The sequence below is a fragment of the Myxocyprinus asiaticus genome, chromosome 47, assembly GCF_019703515.2.
Source record: "Myxocyprinus asiaticus isolate MX2 ecotype Aquarium Trade chromosome 47, UBuf_Myxa_2, whole genome shotgun sequence".
In the NCBI taxonomy this organism is placed as follows: Eukaryota; Metazoa; Chordata; class Actinopteri; order Cypriniformes; family Catostomidae; genus Myxocyprinus; species Myxocyprinus asiaticus.
In genome coordinates this window covers 4,556,036-4,582,240 of record NC_059390.1, presented here as the reverse complement: position 1 = coordinate 4,582,240, position 26,205 = coordinate 4,556,036, and the positions used below count along the sequence as shown (strand labels likewise).

The window sequence follows — 26,205 nt, the reverse complement described above, 5'->3', positions numbered from 1 at the left end:
CGTTAAACCCTTTATACTCTGTCCAAGTGGACGAAAGCACTTAATCTCCAGCATTGTGTCATGGAGAAAATACAGTCTTTTCACACTGTGAAAAGCACAGCTTCATGCAGGAACAGCACTTCTCCTGACTGTTTATTCACAGTGTTTGAAGATTTAAGTATTAAACATTCATCTTTTGTTAAAACCCTAAAGAGGTTTACAGGTAAATTATTCAACATTGATAAGGTTATGTAATGCTGTATTCAGTGTTTCCGCTTTGCTGAGTGTATGTAGTCAGAGCAGTAGAGGCAAACGCAAACCATTGATGCAGATACATTTAAATATAGACATATGCAGAACATACATATAATCTAATGTCACTCATGAAACCTGTAAAAAGAATAAAACATGACTCTGCTCATTAGTTTGTCACACAGAGCTTTAGTTTAGTACAGCATTTGCTCAGATTAAATTTGCTTGAAAGAAATTACAAGGATTTAGAGCACATTACACAACAGAAAAGCAGCAAACAGATTTCTATTCGTCGTTGGTCGTGTTACATTGCAGATTCTCTTGTAACAGTGTTTTACTGCACAGTCTTTGAAACAAATCCTAATTTGCTTTGCTTGAATAATGGCAAGTTAGTTACCAAGTTACAGTTACATTAATTTTTCATGTGTTCCACTAGGTGGCAAGCCCATTACAGAAATCATAGAATGTAAATCAATTGAATTGTTTGGAGATTCTCTCTTTTAGCATTTGAGCATTTTTAGAGTGCAAAGGTATGTAGCCTAATAATAGAAACAGTCAAAGACACACAAGACAGTTGGGGAATATTTCATAAAACGGAAATTACACTTCTTAGTTTTTTCTTGTTGTGTCTTAGTTTCCAATGTATTTATTCATGTATTTATTTATATTTATTTTTAGTAAGTTAACTATTTAGTTATTTTATTCATTTATTTATTTACATAGCTATTTAGTTAGTTAGTTAGTTAATATTTATTTTATTTAGTTTAATTTATTGGCTTATAGGCCAATGCTTGAAATCAGTTTAGACATTGTGCTGAAGTATGAAGCTAAAATATAAGACTGTTAAGTTTTGTTTTAGTTAACATTTTTGTGACTATATAAGTCCCATACTTTCGCTTGTGTTATTAGTTTTCATGACTTTACTGTCATTTTAAAATGTGATAATAAATATTGAGTAGCCTACGTGTATCCAAACTTTTGTCTGGTATAGTGTGCAAAAAATGCACTACCCTACAGACATGTACTGTGTACATGCATTCTGTGTACTGATCATGATATATAGGCTACTGGGTTGAAGCTGTGAGCATAAATTGGCTTCTTCTGCTAAAACAGCTGTCGAGAGCTTTTGTGCATGTATTATTGCAGGTGTTTTTCTTCTTATTGTCCAACAGCCTTTATTTACTGACAGCTTAGTGAGTTAACAGCGTGTTCGATGTTCCCTGCTGGTTTTATTCTGAGAAACTGTCGCTATTGCATGTAAACGGTTCAATTTGGCTCAGACGCATCGCTCCTCAGCGACCCTTCATCCATTCATAAACTCCTCTGATTCAACTCTGATTGGTCCAGCCGCGAACTGGGTGGAGATAAGACTGGATTAAAGAAATATTAGCATTACTGTGCACCATTAATTGCATTTTCATCCTAGGAGAAGTTTTAAAAGGCATACAAACGTTAACTGAGAGTTGTTAATGCATCCTGGAAGCAGTTAGCGCTATTTCACATTGTTAAGATTGCTGTCAAAAATAAGGGCGCATGGCGAATCACAGATAGAAGCACCTACAGGTGGAGAAACAAAAGGAGCTGCCGCTGTCCTTTTCATCAATACATCCTTAAAGGGTATAAAACGGGCCTGAACATCACTCCTGAATGGATTAGGAGGACCACAGGACATAGCACAACCATACATGAACCAAAGACAACAGTTGCGCTTCCAATCCATGCACCCAAGCCAACTTTTATTCAGAACGTAACTGAGTGTATTTCATAAATCGCTCGTAAAAGGGAACGCGCAATTTGTTTGCACAGAAAGAACTTCACGAAAACTATAGTTATAATTCATATAAAGTTAAAAGGGAACGTAAAGAGGCTTATTAGAATCTTTCTGGAAGACAACTTTTGGAACCTGAACCCTGGACTTCTGAGGTAAACTGAATCGCAAAGCAACCTCCCATGCGGCTGGAAGGAGCAAGAATGGACTTGATCAAAAAAATATGGACGGCTCGGAAACTCATTCTCGTGGTCATGATCCCGTTATTGCTGCTTCCTCTGCCACTCATCCACCCGTGTAGTGTAAGTAGATATACACATCCATATCCACAATCACATTCACAAACACCCGTGAAAAGTGCGCACAGCTCGCGTTCTCCATGCGCTTTTACGCACTGATGCGCGTTGGAAACTTTAGGATATTTGCACTAAATTTGAAGTTTATATCGTTTTTTTGTTACCATTTTAAGTATTGTATTAGTTTAGTGTTTTGCAGTTTACTGTATGCACAGAGACTTCTGAAATTAGTGATTGTTTCACTATCATTTTTCATTGTTTAATGGAACATTAGACAGACACAAATAATATGCATTTGGAAAAGTATTATATATTTGAGAACGAAAGTCTCAGAAGACAATACTGTATCAAATATTATATTGTGGTTACTGAATGTTCTCCTTTGGGGTTACTCTCAGAGGCTGAGCGACCTCTCACCAAATTGGTAAATTTCCAGGCGCAGGATAATCAGACCACTCCGACGGTGAAAGGGTGGGTGCATGCGGTACTAATGGGAGTTGTTATTTGAAACACCGGCAGTTTTTGCAGATGTTATTTGTTTATGAAGCATGTTAGAACTCCAATTCAGTCCAAAAAAATTAAAACCTGTAGAGAGGCACTTAACTGACCCTGGATATCTTACATCATGACCTGTCCTGAATCCTACACAAATGACCATTTATTTGCAAAACATTTTAAGTACGTTTTATTGCAAATTTTTATTTCATCTTTATTGTTGCTTTAGGCAAAATAGTGCCAGAGATTTTGAACATAAACCTCTTTTAGGTGTGTGGTTTACTACAACAATGGCAGTTTCACAACACAAGCCACAATTTGTTTTTGTTTTTTTAGTAGTGTGACATGCTAGAATTTAAATATGAATTAAGTTTTAAACTAGTATAATTATTATTTTTTTTTTAATTCTTCAATTATTGTAATGCATGCAGTTTTTATGACCTCATATTAATTGAGATACTACATCATGGAATATTTGTACTTTCAAAAATTCCTCTGTCATGTCACAACACATGGCCATTTAAAAATTAAGATTTATACATTTGAATTTTATGACAAAATTCCATCAAACTTTACTGAGTAATATTAACAAAATCAAATAAAAGCCAACCAAATATTTTAATTTGTATTAATTTTATTGTGTTATTCAATTAAAATGCATCAATAATAAAAAACAGGCAAAACACTTTTTTCTCTCCCCAATTTGTAATGCCCAATTCCCAATGTGCTCTAAGTCCTCCTGGTGGTGTAGTGACTTGCCTCAATCCGGGTGGCGGAGGATGAATCTCAGTTGCCTCCATGTCTGAGACCGTCAATCCATGCATCTTATCACGTGGCTTGTTGAGCGCGTTACTACGGCGTAATGCCTGTGGTGGCTTCACGCTATTCTCCGTGGCATCCACGCACAACTCACCACGTGCCCCACTGAGAGCGAGAACCACATTATAGTGACCACAAGGAGGTTACTCCAATGTGACTCTACCCACCCTAGCAACCAGGCCAATTGGTTGCTTAGGAAGCCTGATTGGAGTCACTCAGCATGCCCTGGATTTGAACTTGCGACTCCAGGTGTAGTAGTCAGCGTCTTTACTTACTGAGCAAAAATACTTTTTGGAGTTTAGGTAAAAAGTTGATTTAAAATGGTGAAAAAAAGAAAAGAAAAAAGAACTAATGACCAGTCTTGAAAGCAGGAAGTTAGCCTATAGCCTACAATTTCTCATTTACATTTATGTAACTCTCAACCTAAAATCATGACATTAAAAATCTAAAATGTTCTTTGACATGTTATGTCAACTACTCAACTACAATCACACACTTTATTCAAATTAATTTATACAGTTGTCAAGTCAATATACAAACCGTACAACATTGCACAGATTAGTTCCTCACCAGGAAATGCCATTACCCTATGCATTAACAGCTTTTTTTGCTATCACAAAACACACTTAAAATTAGATCACTGGTCCCACATGTTTCCTGACCTCATCTTAGAGGCCTCTTTGAATAACCCTTTAATCAAGGGTCAGAAATAAAGGCATCATCATTTAGTTCACAAAAGTTCAGCAATCCCATCTCACTCACTGAGTGAAAGCAATTATTCACAGAAAGTAATAGTAATATTAATAACAGCATAGTGGACGTTTAAGGTTTTATAATGTTATAATCACACCATTCATGATTAATTAGAGCAAGGCAATGATTAGTTTCCTCCCCTGGTTGACACATCACTATCCCATCAGACCATTTAACAGAAATCAATTCAGTCTAAATATACTGATTCCTTGAGCAATGATGAGATTAGCAGAGTGAAAACAATGTGCCAATGGAAGCTTAAACTGCTAGTGTGCCACAGAACTGGATGTCCTTCAACACAGTGTTTAGACAGTTGGGAAGCAATAAAAAAGCAGAAATGTGGGGAGAAAGAATACATACCATGTCGAGTTTATGAATGCAAGACCATGCTAGGTATAAACAGCTTTAGGCATACCCATGATGCAAGAGTGTTGAGGGACAACAGAAAGACCAAAAATGGGGTGGTACTGTATGTAACCAGAGGGGTGCTGGTTTGAATCACTGTAGTGTGTTAATTGTGTTTATTTAGAGTCCCATAGACACGCTACTATACCAAACCCTATCCTTAAACCTAACCCTAACCATCGCTTCCAACACCCCCCCCCCCCCCCCCCCAAGGATTTCCTACAGTAACGATAGTATTACCATAGTAAAATAATAGTAACCACAAAATTAAAGTAGGTTTTATTTCTTATGGGAATGCTTATGACTTTAAAAGAAGCAGTTCAACAGTGTATAATTAGGTGGCTATGTTGATTATAGTTGGTAGCCGACCCGTAATAAGGGCTTGGGCTCACCCTCATGTTATAAAACCTCACAAACATGTTTTGTGAGGACCATCCTGCTGCCAAACATATGTCCTGTAAGGACACACCATTTGTCCATGCCTATGAAGAGCCATGCCTCTGGTTGAATGCACTTTGACACCAACAGGGCAATTCGCGCCCTGTGATTTGTAAGCGAGGGCGATCGCATCAACGATCCAGAGAGAGCCTTTGTTTGGAGACGGACATTCCTTTTGTGCATCCTCCATAACAAATAAAGAGCTGATCCGACAGCCTAAACTGATGGGTGCGTTCAACATATGTATGCAATGCCCTCACCGGGCATAACATATGCATAGATTGCTCTTCATCTGAATTAAATGGTGGGGGAAAGAAGGCTTGCAAACGAACCACCTGAGCCCTGAAGGGCATTGATAAAACCTTAGGCATGTAGCCTTTTCTAGGTTTAATGGTGGCTTTTGACAGATCTGGACCAAACTCCAGGCATGAGCTGTCAGTCGACAGCACCTGCACGTCATCCACCCATTTAAATTAGGCCAAAGCCAATTGGAGTGTGGTCTTTAAAGAAAGCACCCGTAGCTCAACAGATTCCAGTGGCTCGAACGGGGAGTTTCTGCACCAGATTCAAGTCCCAAGTCGGCACCATAGCAGGGCGAGGGGGGTTCAAACTCCTCGCTCCCCTAAGGAACTTTATGAATAGATTATGTTTGCCTATCAAAGAGCCAGCCTCCAGGGCTCCATGGTATGCTGAGATAGTCGTTACATAAACCTTGAGAATTGACGGGGTAAGACCAGCGTCCATCCGCTCTTGAAGGAATGTCAAAATCTCAGCTATGGGGTAATTCACCGGGTCTTTACCACGTGAAGGGCACCAGTTTGCAAACACGCACCATTTAAATGCATAGAGGTGTCTCGTGGATGGCGCTCTAGCCTATAAAATGGTATTCATTACCAACTGAGCCAGTTCTGACTTGTCCAATGTGCTCTGTTCAGGGGCCACACATGTAGGTTCCACAGCTCTGGGTGGGGATGACAAATCGTGTTTGAGAGAAGGTCTCTCCTCAGTGGTATTTCCCATGGAGGGCTGTCTAGTATTTCTGTCATCTCCGGAAACCAGGACTGATTGGGCCATTTCGGCACAATTAACAGAACTGTTTCCATGTCCTCTCTGACTTTGCTGATAACATAATGAAGGAGGCACACCAGGGGAAATGCATACTTGCGTTTTGATGGCTATTTGTGAGCCAGCGCGTCCATGCCCAGTGGGGCTTGGGACATGGAGTACCAGAGGGAACAGTGGGCAAATAGGTCGGCTTCCGCTTTGCAGAATATTTTCCAAATCCTCATCACTGTTTGAGGATGAAGTCTCCATTACCCTGGTAATACTCCCTGGCATGACAACAGATCTGCTCCGAAATTCAGATGGCCCAGGACATGTATCACACGCAATGAGAGGAGATGACGCCCGCTCCATTGGAGGAGGAGTTGTGTCATGCTCATTACTTGTGGCGACTGGAGTCCGCCCTGGCGATTTATGTATGCCACTACTGTTTTGTTGTCCGAACGAATCAGAATGTGGTGATTCACAATGTCAGAGTGAAAAGCTCTCAAAGCTAGAAAGACAGCCATTAGTTCTAGGCGGTTGATGTGCCATGCCCGTTTCGCACCTGTCCAGGTGATGAAAGTCGGGCGTCCATCAGACACCGCACCCCAAACTGTGTTGGATGCATCTGTGGTCACCACTTTTCTTCTGAAAATTTGACCTAGCAGAACACCCTGTTGGTAGAAGGCCGGCGCTGTCCATGGTGCTAGAGCAGCCAGACAGCAGCGAGCCACCACAGACTGCTCCAGGAGTGATTTTCCCCAGTTTGAACTGAGACAGACACCGAAGAATGGTCTGTACGCGCTCGTTCGTGAGGTGCGCACGCATGCTCAAGTCAAGACGAACCCCTAAAAAAGAGATTTGCTGGCTGGAGAAAAGTGTGCTTTTCGCCCAGTTGACATTCAGTGTATCATTCAGAATTGATACAAAGTTCCCTCGAACGCGAATCTGAAAAACCGCCTATGACGTGGTGCAGTTGGTACGTGTAAGTACACGTCCTTCAGATCTATTGACGCAAACCAGTCCTGAGGATGGATGTGTGATAAGACCTGTTTCTGAGTTATCATTTTGAATGGGAGTGTGAGCACGCAGTTCAAGCCTCTCAGATCTAGAATGGGCCGAAGCCTGCCGTCTTTCTTCGGAACAAGAAAATAATGGCTGTAAATCCCGCTGTGTGTGACGAGGTCTGGGACAGTCTCTATCTCATTTTTTGCAAGGAGACTGTGAATCTCAGTGCGCAACACTGGCGCATCCTTTGGTTGACCACAGATTGCAAAACGGTGGTAAAACGAGGTGGCTGGCGTACAAGCTGAATCTTATATCCGTGCTCGATCGATTTTTTAACACCCAGTCTGACATGCCCGTGAGGGCTCACCATGTGTTCATACAGCGGGACAGCGGGCTGATTGATTCGCTCGCTATAGGAGATAGAGCGCTGCTCACCATAGGGAAGCGGTTGAGCATAGAGTGTGGGGTGTATGATACATGAAGAGGAAATGGCCCTTTTTCTGGGTTGTGTGAGTGTCCCATGTTTGTACAACAGGCACTTTTTTCTCTTTTTTGAGAACAAACTCTGAGTAATATATACAGAAGCAAGTTTTTGAACAATGTCCCATTCCTGATGAACAGTATTGGGGAAGAGGGGAGAAACACTGTGTGCCTCGAATCAAGCCTTGTTTGGCTCTGGGCCATGAATAACGGTGAGCTCTGGGCATGTCAGGAGCGTTTCTGCTGCTCGGCCGGGGTTTTTCCGTCAGAACGTTTTTCGCACTGAGACGGCAGGTGCTTACGCTTGGGCCAAGGTTTGCGTGGCTTCACAAACGGCTCAGCAGTAACTTTTGGCTGCGATGGGGCAGTGAGAAATGGATTCTTTGTCGGGCACTGACCGAAATTAGATCGGGAGCGTGCCAGGAAAGGTAAAGTGCTACTTTTCTTTGGTAGAAAATGTTTCATCATTTGAGACTGCTTTTGCGCTGAGATGAAGCACTCTAAAAAGCCTTCCACAGCGTTGCCAAAGAGACTGTTGGGCGACACTGGGGTGGTGAGGAGGGCGGCTTTTTCTGCATCATGCATTTCCATGAGAGTTTGCCAAATATGCCGGTCCAGAACCACCAGGCTGCTCATCGCTTTGCCGATGGCCTGAGTGGTAGCTTTCGTGGCTCGCAGCACCAAATCTATAGCAGTGAGGAGCTCTTTGAACAGCTCTGGATCAAGGCCTTGCTCATCCATTTGTTTGAGGAGCTTAGACTGAAAAACCTGGAGCACTGACATGCTGTAGAGTGCTGAACCAGCTTGGCCCTCTGCTCTTCGAGCCAGTGCAGACGTCAGTCGACACTGCTTGGAGGGGTGGGCATGTCGGAATTTACATCCTATGGTAGTATTACGGCAGAGGTGAGCTGCAACCGCCTGTTCCATTAGGGAGAAGCTTTGATTAGCCTTTTCTCTCTGTGTGGTCCACTTTATTGAGGATGGCAGCATCTCTGACCTGAGTGCGCAAAAAGTAAAGTTTTATGAGCTCCGTGTGGACCTCAGGGAAGAATGGGGGGTCCTCCGGACCGCGGTCTGTTGACAATGGCCGGTTTGCAAAAACCATTCATTCAGACGAGACTTCTCTGGCTCTTCTGGAGGGGACCAACATCCTCTGTGAACCACTCGCCTGAAGCTGCGAGTGACACAGCATCATCCCCATCGTCAGAGCCACCAAACGTAATGAGGCTGTGCGCTCCAATAGAGGGCCGGAGCTCATCACGCGCATATTGCACAGGCGAGGACGTTAGATCGGAAGTTTGGGGGGCTCGCAGGGCTTGCGCCGGCACTAAATCCTCCTCAAATTCTTCCATCTCAAACTTACTGCCCCGCCATGCCTCCTCATGTGGTCCCTCGGGACTTAACACAGTAGTGGCGGGTGGGAGGGCATGAGAGGCTGGATCTTCCCTCAGAACGAGGTCGATCCTAGAGTGCAACATCCGGAGATTCATGCCCTCGCAGTGAGGGCAGTCTGTCTCCATGAGAGCTGCTTGTGCCTGGGCGCGGCCCAGTGAACATAGTTCTCATGCTCATCAGACGGCGGGATGTGCCATTTGTATAGGAAATACTTGCGGAACGACATCTTTAAAAAGACGCTTATCACGCAAGCGGCTCTTTTAGTTAACATTGTATATATAAAAAGGATACAGTAACTCCAGCCGGAGAGCTGTGCGAAGCAGGTACAAGTTTTGCTGAAGTTCCGCATTGATCAACGACGAGCGTCTGAAGCAAAGAACCTGTTCACTGAGAGCGTCTTCGATGGCAATTTGGAGAACTCTTCACCGGAACACACAGGAGAGCGGAAAGTCTCTTGGTGTAGGCACTGAGGACAGGCTGAGAAGTTCCGTCCGCTGTAAGTGTATATCAACGGAGAAGTAGAAGGGTTCCAAGACAAAGACAAAAAATCATAGTCTTGAAGGAATAAAATTCAGAAGAAATAGTGACTGAGCGCCCGCTTATTTAGGCCAACTGCATGCCTGAATGGGCGGGGCTCAGACACCATTGCCAATCAGAGGATTGGCGTGATCGAAAAAGGGTTTCAACAAGGTCGTCTAGAAGGACTTCCCTATAGTGCTTACAGCAATGTCGAGTGAACTGAATCGAAAGGGAACCATGCTTAATTTTACCAGGATAAAACCTTTCTCCCAACTCCCTGACCTTCACTGTGACCAAATCACTGCAAGGAAATCAATCGTTGTATTAATTTTTATTTATTATTATAAGTTGTATTAAAAGAAATATTAAGAGTGGACATAGGAGAGCAGGATGGGAAAAAGTGGGACTAAAGGTAGATTCGAACCTGGGTCACCCACACAAAAAATGTGTTACACCCACACCACTGCAGCACCGCTATGTGTGCAGTTTGTCTTTCATTTCTGTTTCCACCAGACTATTGGAGTGCAAACAGCCGTGCTGTGTGGCAGGTGCTATTTAAACCTAGTGCAAATAGTCACTCCGGAAAGGAATATCAACTGTGATTTTTAACATGCACAATCTAACACCGTTTATGCTTAATGAATTAATGACAACAATGTAGCACACTACTGTTTGAAAATTTTTTCGATGCATACTGCATACTGTTTCTCATTCTATTTAAAAAATAGTAGGCAGTATTCAGTGTGTAGTGCACAATATGCATTAATCAGTACACTAGCATTCTATTCCAAACATAGCCAATGTTTACTCTTTGGCCAGTTTTGTCTCATTAGTCCTGTTAAGCATACCTCAAAACAAAGTGGGGGAAAAAACAACATTTATGCATCATTCTCATTAGCTAGATGTATTAACTGTGCCTGAACACAACAGTGGAATGTGTATTAACTGCTTGGCTGGTGGTCGTAGGCCTGTTATGAAACCTGATTAATTCAGCAATATGAGTCACCTGACAAGGTTTATTGCAGACTTTAGACAAGCTGAAGGGTTAGGTAAAAATTATATTTGTTTTTCTGATTATTTTGCTGATCCAGTGGTGGACACACATGAAATTCACTCAACTCAGATCCAAATATGTGGCAGGGAAGCTAGGATTTGGATTTGATATGCAGATTGACGCTCATGCTTTTCTGTTGCTGTTCAAATTCTTGTTTTGCTTGAAATTAATGCTGTGATTTGTTTGAAGAACAGGTTTATGCAGGCATTTTAGGGGCAACTGGTATATCCAGATATTTTCTCCTGTTTTTTTTTTTATTTATTTTTTTATGAAGATTTGTGTGTAATCAGCTCTTGTTCCTATTTTGTATTACTTATACCGATTGCAGAAATAGAGATTATTTCTTCAAAACAGATCTTGGCACATTCCACTCAATCATTCACTTAAAAAACAACTGATAATGACAAAACACTTTGTTAACATAAAGTGCATCCTACATTACAAAAGGCCCCATTATTAACAGTGTTTAGATCACATTACAATACTGTCAAAATACATATCTAACTCCATATGTTGGTGCAAAATATTCATAAAACCATGTTAATACAGTACATTGAATGTAATGTTCACAATCAAGAGTCTATCTTTGGCCTGTTTTATCTGTAGGAATCATCTTGTGCCTACGTCCTGATAGTGACAGCGGTGTATTGGGTATCTGAAGCTGTGCCATTGGGTGCTGCTGCGCTGGTGCCAGCTTTCCTGTACCCGCTGTTTGGGGTCCTTAAATCCAGTGAGGTAAGAATGTTTTGTATGCAGCATTCTGCAAGGTTGTTTGCAATGACAAATTACTGACCACAGTAATGTCACTGATATCAACTCTACAATTACTAGAAGCAATTTGCATAGTTTGGGTCCATATTATTGCAAGATAGTATTGCCCATGCCAGCTTGGGTGCATGCTGTCATTAAAGCAAAAGGGGGACCAATCAAGTACTAAGAAATTCTGAAATTCATGTACATTTTTCAGTTCAACTTTTCACTCAAATTGTAATTATAGTATAACAAATAATACAATATAATGTAATATAATTTGTAATGAATTTGTGTCAAATTAGAAAATAATGCAAAATAAAAGCATTTTCATTAGTGGCCTCACACTTCGAGACCTCAGTGTATGAATTAAGTGTTCAGGTAAGTCCATCCTATTCATAAACTTCATCCACAGCCTGTATAGGCAAAATGTTTAACAAACTTAAATACAAGGACTTTGCAGTGATGGTTTATGTAAGTAGAATATGACCCTTGACCAGGTTACATTCACCACTTTCCTTATGACCATTTGAGCCTCTTCATCAGGGCATTAATCTTTAATACCAATATAAGTCCAGGATCTTTCTATTTTCTCTTCTTTAGTTGAAGCTTTGAGAGTCACGAAAGCTCCGAAAGCTTTCTTTTCATCAAGTCTGCCTCCATGTGAGTGCAGTAATTAGCCATGCTTGAGCATTTAACAGCTCTCAGAGTTGCTGATCATTCATTTGTACCACCCTGTTATAGCGTCCACAATAAACCGGCAACATATTACATAAAAGAAAATGCTGAATCATGTGACTAAATCCCATTGACAAACTTGACAAAGCAACCTGTTATCTTAAGTCCTTGTAATCGTGTTTGATAAATATGCCCTTTTTTACGCAATTCCACCACTTTTTTTCTTTTCTTTTCTTTTTTGAGACTAACCTTTTTGTTTTCCTAGCAGAGATGGTCGCTAGCATAGGTTGCATTTTGAAAGCTAGTCCCACTAGCTTTTTTCCTATTAAAAAAGTTTTACTCTTAAAGAAATTAATAGTAATTTTGAAACATATGTACTGTATAAAATAATGACCACTCACATAAGATGAGGACTCCAGGCATATCAGTAACCTTGTAAAAGCTGTTTTACTCTAAATGGGGCAGGGGCGCCCTCATGGGGGCTGCCATTTTAGAATCACATGACCAGCTGTATACTACTCCCTTAATCTCAGTAACCATCTTTTTATTGGACATTTTCACTCTTGGATTAAATTAATCATGGCTGATTGTGAATAGTAAATTTCTACAATGGCATCTGTAACTGAAAACTATTGATTTTGAATGATGCTGCATCCACACCACTAGGTGTCACTGTAAGTCCAAGATGACACAAACAAAAAGTTACTGAGTGCACCTTTAACTAGTGTAAAGGTGCAGTGAACAGTTTCTGAGAATCTAGCATCACCAAACTGACACGATGGGAGAAAGTGCCCCGAGATATTCCGAGCAGGCTACCAAAGTCATTTTAACAAGTCAAGTCACTCGGTGGTCATCTTTGGAACACACCCAGGCAGCTATTTTTCTATGAAAACAAGAGCCATACAAGTGTAGCTCCTATCTACTGTACTTGAATGTACGTGAAATCTCCTAAATGGTTGGTCAAGATTACGAGAAAAGAACATCAGTAGTAAAATCTGACAACAATGGAATCACAAATTGTGCTTCTTTACCTCAGAATACACTACAAAAACGCAATTTTACCAGCTTGTTTTGATAATGCGCATGGGAATTCTTGAGTTGGTTGACAGGTGATGTCTGTATCTAAAAGTGATTGGCTCTTTTACCTCTAAGGCGGGACTTCCTTTCTACCACTGTGGACCGCTGGGCGTTCCAATTTCTCCCATTCGCTTTAAAAGAAGTGTCCCATCTCTGCTAAATATTGTCTCCTGTATGATTAGAATAAGGATTGGGGGCAAGGTTATGGGCTCTGCTGCCTGCCAGGAACAATTCCAGTCACCTTTGTACAATGGGTCCAAACTGAATTGCAAAAATTATGACTTTTCAAACAGGTTTCCTCAACATTCTTTGGTCTTCCATTGGTTAGACAAACAAATAGCCCCTTCCCAAACTCACGCAGTTGGTTGAGCCAATGTTTCTGTGTCGGGTTGGTCAGAATGCTCAAACAAACAGCATTTTTGATGTTTTGAAAAACTTTTTGGGGGAATCAACCAATGAATGGCTTACTTACAGTTGTCTCTGAATATCAATCTGGGAAAATAAGGATTTTACCAAATAAAAAATTACAAACTTCCGCTTTAGCTTCCCCGAGTTTTGCTGGAAAACAGCATGACTTTGATGGTCCACCAAGAAGACCAGCACCAAACAGCACTTAACAGCATAAACCAGCCTCATCATGCAGAAATGAAAGCATTTTCACATAACAGTTGGCCAAATGTTAGTCATATTGTAATTCTTGTGTGGCAGTAAAGGCTTTATCTGCATTCTGATGTAATGTGATGTACATAGGTTGAAAATATAAGACAGAGGGGATGGCAATAACAGGTCAGAGTTTAAGACACCATAAACATAATCATGCTTACTGACTTTGTCACATGCAGTAACTGTATTCATAACAGTATTTTTGCACGTAATTCAAATAAGGACAGTGTGTTATAGATAAAAGTCAAACTACATTAACGTATCCTTGTATGTGTGTGTATGCAGGTGGCCTCGGAGTATTTTAAGGACACCACTCTGTTGCTGATGGGGGTCATATGTTTGGCTGCCTCCATTGAGAAATGGAATCTGCATAAACGCATCGCTCTCCGGATGGTCATGATCGCTGGAGCCAAACCTGGCATGTATGTTCACAGATACCGTACAACACACACACCCATCCCTTTAAATTAAGTCACCATTTACTCACAATCTTGTTTTTCCAAAGCCCTTTAACACACATATACAGTTATATTATAGACTGACCTGCATACATTTTCTATAGTATTTGTTTTTTGTGTTGTAGGCTGGTGTTGGGGTTCATGTGCTGTACTGTTTTCCTCTCCATGTGGTTGAGCAACACATCCACCACAGCGATGGTGATGCCGATCGCTGAAGCCGTGCTACAACAACTGATCTGCACCGGAATCGCAGATAGTCTTGAAGACTCGGTGACCATGGACACACAGGATGAGGAGAGTGGTGAGCAACACCAGCAATCACATATGAAAATAACATCTGTGCATGATAATTTTGTAAAATGAAATGTGTAGCTGGTAAAGGAATAGTGTGGTAAAATATTGCAGCCTGTTTTATGTTTGTTTATAAAGTTTTGCAGGTGAAATTCCAATGTTAGAGCATGTATTTAAGAATGACAAAATTTTGTCGAATTTCTGATTTCATTTTTTTCACATTCTTCCCAGATAAAGAGGAAAACCAAAAATTAAGCAAGAATCAACTTAAGCTGATGGACCGTACAGACAAGTAAGCCAATGTGTCGGGTCAAAGTGAAATGTGTTAATCGCTACCTATTAAAACAAGCTTATTTATTGTCATTTTTCTTTGATTGCAGTAAAAAACATGAAGTCTGCATGCTGAATGAGGTAAGACGAAATCTTTTTTTATTTTTTATTTATAATGCCACATGAGATGTCCACCAACTTAAAATAAGAAATAAAATAATACATTTAATTCAAGCTTAAATAACTGCAAAATTTGCCAATGGAACAATACTGCCTTATTGTACTATTGGAATTATCCTATTTCCCACTTCTGAAGTGGTAATTACGAGTATGTCACATTCAAGTGCTTTGTTGTTAGAAAGAACAGGAAACATGGATGATGCCAGGTTCATTCAAACATATTTCTTGAGGAACTTTTATTTAGACAGTAGTGACGATAGTGGAATTTTGGTCACATACAAGCTATTTTCACTGTGTAAAAATGTGCAAAATCCATAAAATGGCTGCTAATATACATCAATTAATATGACCGAAACCGTAAGCGCTTACAATTAACTTTAGAAAAATGAATAAAACCTGTCATTCGCAGCAGAAACCGTACTCTCCTCTGCCATGTTGAAAGTTTACATCCCCACCCAACCTGGAAACTCGGGTATCAAAATTATCTTAAGAGTTTCCCAGTCGTAAACATGTCTTGAGGGGTCGTTCATGTGCAATTTCAGGGAGGGAAAACACGTATTTTCGATAATTCTGATAGTATGTGAAGGCAGCATAAGACAAAATTCAAAATACCCAGATTTAAACACAACAAAATAATGACATTTTGAAATTATTGGAATATCTTAATCCTTAAGTCAATGAAGCCAAGGTCCAAGATTCCAAAATGCAAAAAAGTAGTTTAGCTATTTTTTTAAGTGTAAATTGGATGATTCATGCAATCAGTTTATCACTTTGATTTAATAGATTTTTAATAAATTGACCAGTTGTGTTTTATTGTAATTTATCTTGATGCTCATCTAACCATGACATATACACGTTGAAATATAAGATATTCACAATAAATTCTCTAATAACTATTTTTAATACTTTTTTGAATTTCAAAGGGCGTTTGGATATTTTTATAAAAAAAATTTTTTAAAAAAATTTAAAAAAAAAGACAGGGGGGCTTGGGTTACTCAGCGAGCAAAGACTCTGACTACCACCCCTGGAGTTGCAAGTTCGAATCCAGGTCTCCTAAGCAACCAGATTGGCCCGGTTGCTAAGGAGGGTATAGTAACATGGGGTAACCTCCTCGTGGTCGCTCTAATGTGGTTCGCTCTCAGTGGGGCACGTGGTGAGTTGTGCGTGGATACCGTGGAGAATAGCGTGAAGCCACACGCGCTATGTCTCCACAGTAACGTGCTCAACAAGCCATGTGATAAGATGCGTGGATTGACAGTCTCAGACGCAGAAGCAACTGGGATTTGTCCTCCACCACCCAGATTGAGGCAAGTCACTACACCACCACAAGGACTTAGAGTGCATTGGGAATTGGGCATTCCAAATTGGGGGGGAAAAAAAAAACAAGACAAAGAAACTGAATAGTTAATAAAGGCCAAATTTTTCAAAACTGTGTTTTTCCATACTGTAGGAGACAAATGGTCCAGCATTAATTCCTGGTTTCGGCCCAGAATTTTCTAAACACATTAATGGATATCTGCCAGAGGTGAGACCTGTAGCTAGCCGACAATAACTTTGCAAAACTTGTTCATGTGATTTCTACAATTATTTACTGTGATTGTTAATAAACAGGCTCCAGTCAGCATTCCTGTGCCAAAGAAACCCAAAATCCGTCGGGATTCTCTGTACCCCACCAAGAGAGATCACATGATCTGCAAATGTCTGTCTCTTAGCATCACGTACGCGGCTACCATCGGCGGACTCATCACCATAACAGGCACATCCACCAACCTCATCTTTGCCGAACAATTCAACAAGTATGTCATCACTTTACTGTGGCCGGTCCGTTTAATAAAAGGTACATTCAGAAAAAATGCTGGTTGGGCTTGTTTCTCTTGGGCACTCGGATTGATTTAATCACCAAATTCAATCCACTAAATCTCATTTCCTGCACATTTTAAAGACGCTGCAGAGAAAAATAATCCTTGAGCAACACTGGTTGGGCAAAGGTGACTCTGTATTGTAACCTGGCTTTTGCTATGCAGGAAGGGTGCCACTGATGTGCACTGAAGTTATACTGTAAATCATGGTGAAAAGAGGATGTTTATTGGGTCAGTGTGTTTTGTATTGACAGCCATAAAGATGAGCTGATGCTCCTTTCTTTTTTGCAAACTGTATATCATTGGTTTTGTTATAATCTCTGTTCACTGGAAGCATTGTTATCACTGACTTATCATTTTACTTGATACAATCAATGTAAACTCCTAATTAGGCCAAAGTGGGGCAGCCGAAATTCTTGCAGCACATTGACTGGATCTCATTATCTTCTTGGGGCTTTCAAACATGGTGTAAACAGAACCCTGTCCTGTTCTTCCACACTGGAATGGAATAAATGAGCCGTTTGACCCCTGAACGCAGGTTGTTCAGCTGAGATGCACATTTAATGTTACAGCGAAGAGGACGTGAGATTGAGTTGATATGTTTTTATTGGAATGATAAGATGTTTGCTGTGATAGCTGCTTTTTGAAAGTACAAACTGAACTACTGATTTACCAATTAATAAATCTTGGACTTAAAGTCAACATAGAAACACAACCCAATTTACGTATGTGACGTGTTTCTGAGTGAAACAGGATATTCAGCATGAAATAATAGAGGGTGGGACTTGATTTTATCCATGTGGAAATGTTTAGATCATGGAAAGTGGTCTCTAAATGGCATGCGGTTGTAAGTAGTCGTTATAGAGTCAGGGCTAGTTATAACATTTTGATGTAAGATTACAAAGACAAGCATTTTTTCATTGGAATTACATGCACCTATGAATCAATGCACAATAAAACCAAGAACGTGTATTAACAAAGTAAACAGGGCCAATTTTGATTTCACATATCCATATATTGGTAGATAGTGATGATAACAATGCACTTTGACTGACTTCTTTAATGATAGTTTTATGATCTTTGATAAATGAACCAGAAAACCAAATTAATAGCAAGTTATTGCCTCATTACAAAACATTAAGTTACAAAATGTCTTTTTCAGTCGTTACCCAGAAGCAAAGATCATCAATTTTGGCACCTGGTTCATCTTCAGCTTGCCGATCGCTCTGATTATGCTGATACTCACCTGGATCTGGCTGCACTTTTTATTTCTGGGATGCAAGTAAGAATATCAGACTTTTGTTTATATCATAGATATTGGCAATGATTTTAAAACTGTTTAACAATATGCTTAAACTTACTTTGTGAAATCATCTTTTTCACAGTTTTAGAGAGACTTGCTCTCTAAGCAAGAAACGCAAAACCAGGCGTGAGATCCTTTCTGAGAAACGTATTCATGAGGAGTATCAGAAACTCGGCCCTATCAGGTAAACAAGATTTTCAGGGATCTGTCTGTCTGGTACCACTTTCTAATGTTGCTCTGATTTCTTGTGTTTTTGATGTTGGACTAATACACATTTTCTCTTGGTGTACAGCTATCCTGAAGTCGTGACAGGTGTCTTCTTTGTTCTGATGACCGTACTGTGGTTCACCAGGGAACCAGGATTTGTCCCGGGCTGGACATTGCTATTTGAGAAGTACATGAACATCCTGAGTTAATCTTTACAAGCTCAATAGGACTGATTTCAAATTATGTTCAAGAATGAAGCATTTCCTTGACTTAACACAAGCTAAAAAATCGAAGGGGCCGTTCACACAGAACATGTTTTTGCATCCGTCTGCGCTGTTTTTCACTTGTTTCTATGTAAACATGCACTACACCGACATTTTTATGGTTTTGCTGTTTTGTCAGTGTCTTTTTTAAGTCGCTATGTAAATTTAATAGTACTTATAAAAACACATTGCGAGACACCTGCATTCATTTTTTTTGTGTGTGTGAGCTTGCACTAAATGGACATCTTTGATAGTTGTGCCGCTTCTTGCTGTTTTTTAGCATCTCACACTTTATTGCCACTTTTTTAAGATGCCAGGTCAATTGAATAGATCGTCAACTTTTAAAAACACATTGTGATACACTTGCATTTTTGTGTCAGCCTGCTCTAAATGGACGTCTTTGACCGTTGAGTCTCGCTGGTTTTTCAGCTTCTTGTGCTAGAGCACTGCAATTATAAGATGCAGTGTCAATTTAGAGGAACTTCAACTTTTAAATCCATATTGTAAGACACCTGCGGTCTGTTTATTTATTTTTTTTGGAGTAAACTTGCGCTAAACAGATGTCTTTGACTGTTGCACTGCATCTTGCTGTTTTTTCAGCATCCTGCAAATAAGTGCAGCTTATTTTTTATTTGTATTTTCTTCCCTTTTTTCTCCCCAATTTGGAATGCCCAATTCCCAATGCGCTCTAAGTCCTTGTGGTGGCGTAGTGACTCACCTCAATCCAGGTGGCAGAGGACGAATCTCAGTTGCCTCCATGTCTGAGACCATCAATCCACACATCTTATCATGTGACTTGTTGAGCGCGTTACCACGGAGACATAGCACATGTGGAGGCTTCACGCCATCCACCGCAGCATCACCGAGAGCGAACCACATTATAGCAACTAAGAGGAGGTTACCCCATGTGACTACCCTCCCTAGCAACCGGGCCAATTTGGTTGCTTAGGAGACCTTGCTGGAGTCACTCAGCATGCCCTGGGATTCGAACTCGCGACTCCAGGGGTGGTAGTCAGCGTCTTTACTCACTGAGCTACCCAGGCCCCACAAGTACCTCTTTTTTAAGGTGGCATATAAATTTGATAGAACTTTGATTGTTAAAAAACATTGTGAGACACCTCCATTCTATTTTCTTAAACCACTGTGCTGCGTGCTCTTTGTAAATGGCCGCTTAGAAGGTAGCTGCCCATTTAGGTAGTAGACAGCAAGGCAGCTCACTAGGATTTGGAACAGAGCCATTGTCTTGATTTGACTCAAAACAAAACTTTTTATTGTGTTTAACTGCGTTACTTGTCAATAATCCTTGGAAAAAAGAGATATAGAAACTTTCTTTATGTTATGTGCCTTGCAGGAAGGGCTACAGGACTGATGCCACAGTGTCGGTGCTGCTCGGCTTCCTCCTCTTCCTCATTCCTGCTCGAAAGCCCTGGCCATCTGCAGTCTCCAGTGAGAACAAAGGTCAGATCCCTTGCTGACTGCAGCAGGGCATCTCCGCACTACAATGCTGCCGCAAACATTCACTCAGCAGGCCAATACTGTCATACAGACCGCCAAGGTCTCATTGTACAACCAGTTCACTCAGTTGTGGACATGAGAGTAAAGGTGAATGTGCTCAATAGTGCACCATGCTGACCCAGTTTGGTAACAGCAGTTTGTTTCTGGTATCTGTGCAGGTGATGATGAGGATGAGGAAGAGGATCCATTAGCACCAATGATCACATGGAAAGACTTTCAGAGACTCATGCCATGGGAGATTGTTATTCTGGTTGGAGGGGGATATGCGCTGGCTGCCGGATGTAAGGTGGGTAAAAGTAAATTTTGGTGCAGCCTAGTAGATCTGGGCTGGCAACTGAAAAGGTTGAAACCCTGAAAGGGGCGATCCATAAACAATTATCATTGTGCCCTTAATCAAGACACTTAACCTAAGGTTGTTTCAGAGGTACTGTCTCTGTAATAAGTGTACCAGGGTAAATTTGACAAAAACAGTTCATAACTGTCTAACACAAATTTTAATTTAAAAATTAAATGATTTTTTAACTCATTAAGCATTTTTTAATTGTGACTTTATTTGCATGACAGTTAAGCACATTGTTACTGCCCTCCCCTACTTTAATGTAAAAAATATTATTTTTATTACCATTATGCTGGACAAAGTAAACTGAGAAGTAAATTTTCCTAAGTATATGATGGTATTTGTTGTAATGAATTGAATTTATGTTTATTTTAATGTAAATACTACATTTACATAAATACTAAATAAAACGATAATTTTGGGGAAAAAATGCTTAACTGTCATCACCATAATGTCACAATGCAAAATAAATTTAATGGCCCTAAAATAGGTTTCATTTTCTTCTATATATATTTTTCTGTTTATTTTGGGATGACATATAACCTGGACATTTCTTTGCTGTTTCTTAGGGAAGAAATGTCAGTTAAATGATGTTTATAAATAGCATTTTCCTTAAACTCACACCTATAAAACATGTGGTATACTGCACCTCATCTACACTCAAATTTTTTTTTTTTAAGGTTTACACTTTTCAATTGCATAACAGAATTCCATCAAGTTGAATTGTGTAATCTTTAATAAAATACAATTGAAAAACCTAAATATTTTAAGTTTTATTAATTTAATTTTATTAAACATTATTCAATTCAATTTGATGGAATTTTGTTATGAAACAGAAATGTGTAAATCTTAAAAACAGGCTAAAATATTTTTTTTAATGTATTAAACAGCAATCTAATAAAATAAATATGTCTAGTAAACATCAGTTTGAAAGATTACTGAACTGCAGATTACATGCTTTTCAAGAAAAGCTATAACTCTGCGTTTTTAGTTTTTATACTTTATTTCACATCATTATTTTACTAAACAACTTTTATGTAACATCAGAAAGAATATATTCTAGAAAAGACATACCAAATGACTTTATACAACTTTTACATTTACTATGTGATATTACTCGGCCAGGTGTCAGGTCTCTCTATGTGGATTGGACGGCAGCTGGAGCCAATGAGTGGTCTTCCTCCCTGGGCCGTCACACTGTTGGCCTGCCTGCTCGTGTCCGCCGTCACAGAGTTCGCCAGCAACCCCGCAACGCTCACAGTTTTTCTACCCATCCTGTCTGCCTTGGTTAGAACACACTATTACACATCAAACCAGAAAGAAAGAACAAACACACACAAATCAGCATGAAACCGCATTATTTAACAGTTATATAAATAAATATGTATTATATTGTAATTGTTCAAATAAATGACCCTGTGTGTCCTGTCCCATCACAGTCAGAGACTCTGCAGATCAACCCTCTACACACTCTCATCCCCGCCACCATGTGTGTGTCCTTTGGTGTCATGCTGCCTGTTGGAAACCCGCCAAATGCCATTGTGTTCAGTTATGGACACGTGCAGATCAGCGACATGGTATGAGAAAACATTATTCTGTTATATTAACTCTGTCACATCTGTGTTTATGCTATCTCAAGCTAAATTAATGCATTTTAATAGAAGGATAGAATTATACCTTCAGAAAGGTAACAGGGGTGACAGTTTTACATTCTACCCCTCAAGTTCTGTTCATACCGGGCTAACACTTGTACTAATCGTGGTCAAAACTGGCTGGAAACAGTATTCATGTAACACCATTTTCCAGTACATACACTAACAAATTTTTTGACACATTGTGTGTAGCACACCTCTTAACTAACTTCTTGCATAGTTTTCATCGCAATTTTCTGGCATTTTGGTGGACTTTATGGATTTAGACCTCAATAAGCTCAAATAACAGCATTCAGTTTTATGCAAAATAAGCACATTTTTGTTACCTTCACGGCAGTTTAAAGCAAACTTGAAAATTTATGAAAAGACTTTTATATGCTGTCATGCATTTGGGGCATCTGCTGCCATCTGCTGGCAAACTTGGCTGTTTCATAGCAATGACAAATATAGCCTATAGGTGGCCTCAGTCAGGGGCGCCTGCAAGATTTAATCTCTGGGTATGCACAGAGCCCCCCCCCCCCCACACACACACACACACCCACACACTATAAAGCACTTGCACACACATATACTCAAGAAATGGCACTAAATGATTGATTAAAAAGAAAACTTGCCTACCTATTTAAAGTTTACTCTCCTCCTCCCGGTCGCATCGAAATGTTTGAGCGCTTCCTCGCTGTTGATATTAATTTCAAGATTAATTTTCATAAGGGCAAGTCCAGTAAGCCTGTGTTCTGTCTTTGTGTTGCATAAATAAGTCTTTAGATGCCTCAACGTGCTGAAAGACCACTCGGCAGAGGCCTTGGACACTGGCATAGTTAGAAGGACTTTCAGTACACAGTGTAAATTGGGGAAGAATTCCACCATGCTCTTTAAAACATGACAAATGTCACTGCTGCTGGGTTCTGTATCATTAAATTGCCTCCAGGTCAACATCAGCGCCATTCAGATTGGGCATCAGTGCCCCATACTCATTTTTTATCTCCTGCCACACCGTGTCTGACAATTCTGGCAGTTTGTCCGGCAGCAAATACTGACCTTTTAGTTGTGGGAGTGCCAGGCAAACTTGGCCTCTCACTTCAGATGCAAGGTAGTCGGTGAATGGAAGGAACAGACTCTGTCGCCAGTAGTCCTCTGGGGTTGTTGCTGGCGTGTTTGACCTCTTTGTCTGCATAGCTACTATGCGAGGGACCGAGGGATTGATATGAAGTTTGGCAGCCAACTCACAACTTTGATCCCACATATTTCTGAATGTCACATCTTCCCTTTTATTTTGAAGCAGCGTCACTAGCGCGCTGGCATTGCTGGTAGCACTTGGTAGATCACAAGTTGGGTTTTGCTAAGAGGCATTAGATATTGCAGCAAACCCTGAATCAAAATAATGCTGATAATGAAATCAAACGACTCCATTGTTCTGCTTAGAGACGTCACTGTTTTGCAGCTTTTGGGGTCCTCCTCAGTCTTTAGTTGATCCATTGTCACATAGATGTTCTCATAGTTTTGGATGACAGTACTAATGCACACATCGTGCTGAGACCAGCATGTATTGGAAAACTTTTGTAAATGCTGATTCGTGCTGCTGTCACTTAAAAAGATTTGCAGCCGTTTTGGTGAAGCTGTTATGAAAGACACGATGTCTTGTACGGCATTCAGTGTGTTTCAAACCAATGGGATATGTGTACTATTGCCAAATTAGTTTAGCTGTTTTATTGAGCGTTTACTCATTTTGAGCCTGGGTTCAAACGTTAACTATCTGTATGTCATTTTTTGTATGTGGAAATGTGCCAATTAAACAAAAACTAAACTAACTAATCAGATTTATTTTCACCCATCCCCCACCCATGCATGCACATACACACCCTTTACATCACACAAACGCACACCTTTATTTTTTTTCTCATTCTCTCTTGCTTTCTCAATATCTCGTGAGCATACACAGATTAATAATCAATGTAAAAATTATATAAAAAATAAAAACAGCGCCCTCTCATGGTATGCACAGTGCGTACAGCCGTGCAGCTGCAGGCGCCACTGGCTTCAGTGTTCCCCTTATTGTTGCTTGGCCTCTGTAACTCAATTTCTTGATATTATCACAAGTTATCCATTTGAATATTTAGACATTATAAAAGACTATTATTTGTCAAAGTTTAGCTTTGAACTGTTTTTATAACAATGTTTTTTTCTGGACGAGTAAACTCCCCTCAATGGGTTCAGACATGTAGTTCTGTAAGTGTGTGTATTCTGTATGTTGGCTGTATCACTGTCTCACCCATTCTTTTCTGTTAATTTCCATTCATTTCTGTCTGTCTTTTGTGTGTGTGGGTGGGTATAGGTGTGTGTGTGTTTTGCACTGTGGGAGTGTTATAATAACATCAATTCATTTCTGAGTGTGTGTGTTCTGCATTTTGGCTCTGTGTTATAGTCTCACCCATTCATTTCAATGGTCTGTTAAATTTGACCACGAACAGTACAAGTATTACTTCTATATTTTAGAAAACCACTTAAACTTAATGGAATCTTTTCAGATGTGTGTTTGTTTAGTTCGTAAATAGAGGAAAAGTCAGAATGTTTTATACCTTTCTAATGGACATACAATTTTTATAAAAAATAAAATCGGTCAAAAATCACCGAACAGAACTTGAGGGATAATTTGATATTACTAGGTCATTAAACTGCAATGCACTTATTTAGAAAGATAATTTAATTCTGATACTTCCACAAAGATCCAATTTTTAACTATCAGTCATTTATTATACACAATCATGGTAGCAGGGTTGATATTTTAAGATAGCCCCTTATTGAAAAAGATAAAGAACATAAGATATATAAATATAAGAAACACCCAAATGGTACCTGTTATGTAAGGGGACCAAAAAAAAAAAAAAAATCTGGACATTTACAATATTGACTGTATTAATGACATTTAGTTTTTAAGTTCTTTCCGCATTATTTGCAGGTAAAGGCTGGATTTGGTGTGAATCTGATTGGAGTTTTTGTGGTCATGTTGGCCATAATGACGTGGGGAGAGACACTTTTCCACCTGAGCGAGTTCCCCACCTGGGCAGTGATGCGTAACGTCACGGGCAGCATGTAGTTGGCAGAAAACAGAAGATGCAAGTGTGTGTGTGAGACTGAGTCAAAGCAGTGTGTGTTTGACATGTAGGGACTGAAAACACTGAATATACACTGAAGGAGGCACACACCTGTTATGGCCTTATTTTTCCCCTGTACGTGGAGTACAGAGTTAAGAAGACAGTATCTGTGATGCCTCGTGGGTCCGTGAGATGCAGAACTTTTATATACTTTGAGGTTAAAGGAATTCGTCACCCATTCAAATGAAACGTTTCATCTATTACATTTAAAAAGCTATCGTGAACGAAAGCACAATTGGTTGCAAATATTCAAAGTTACCAGCTTCTTTTCACTTATAGATCAGTGTTGCCTTAAAGTATTGGCTTAGATTAAAGTAATATTCTGGCTTCAATACAAGTGAAGCTCAATTGACAGCATTTGTGGCATAATGTTGATCACCACAAAAAAAGAATTTTGACATCCCTCCTTCTCTCCAAAAAAAAAAAAAAACTCAGCGAGTAAAGACGCTGACTACCACCCCTGGAGTTGCTAGTTTGAATCCAAGGCATGCTGAGTACCAGGTCTCCTAAGCAACCAAATTGGCCCGGTTGCTTGGGAAGGTAGAGTCACATGGGGTAACCTCCTCGTGGTTGCTATAATGTGGTACGCTCACGTTGGGGTGGGTGGTGAGTTGTTCGTGGATGCTGCGAAGAATAGCGTGAAGCCTCAACATGCGCTATGTCTCTGCGGTAACGCGCTCAACATGCCACGTGATAATATGCGTGGATTGACAGTCTCAGACGCGGAGGCAACTGAGATTCGTCCTCCACCACCCGGATTGAAGCAAGTCACTACGCCACCACAAGGACTTAAAGCGCATTGGGAATTGGCCATTCCAAATAGGGGAGAAAAAGCAGCAAACATC

The 26,205-nt window shown here is 40.1% G+C and overlaps 1 protein-coding gene across 1 annotated transcript; it reads left to right on the top strand.

Moving 5' to 3' along the window:
* Positions 1-1,668: 1,668 nt before the first annotated feature.
* Positions 1,669-26,194, top strand: LOC127436961 (solute carrier family 13 member 4-like). The gene is made up of 16 exons (XM_051691506.1): positions 1,669-2,301; positions 11,312-11,440; positions 14,159-14,295; positions 14,457-14,632; positions 14,854-14,914; positions 15,003-15,033; positions 16,523-16,597; positions 16,684-16,868; positions 18,094-18,213; positions 18,317-18,418; positions 18,527-18,628; positions 20,056-20,162; positions 20,378-20,505; positions 21,682-21,843; positions 21,996-22,133; positions 25,165-26,194. The coding sequence occupies exons 1-16, from the start codon at positions 2,182-2,184 to the stop codon at positions 25,300-25,302; spliced, it is 1,911 nt and encodes a 636-aa protein (XP_051547466.1). The 5' UTR covers positions 1,669-2,181; the 3' UTR covers positions 25,303-26,194.
* Positions 26,195-26,205: the final 11 nt, after the last annotated feature.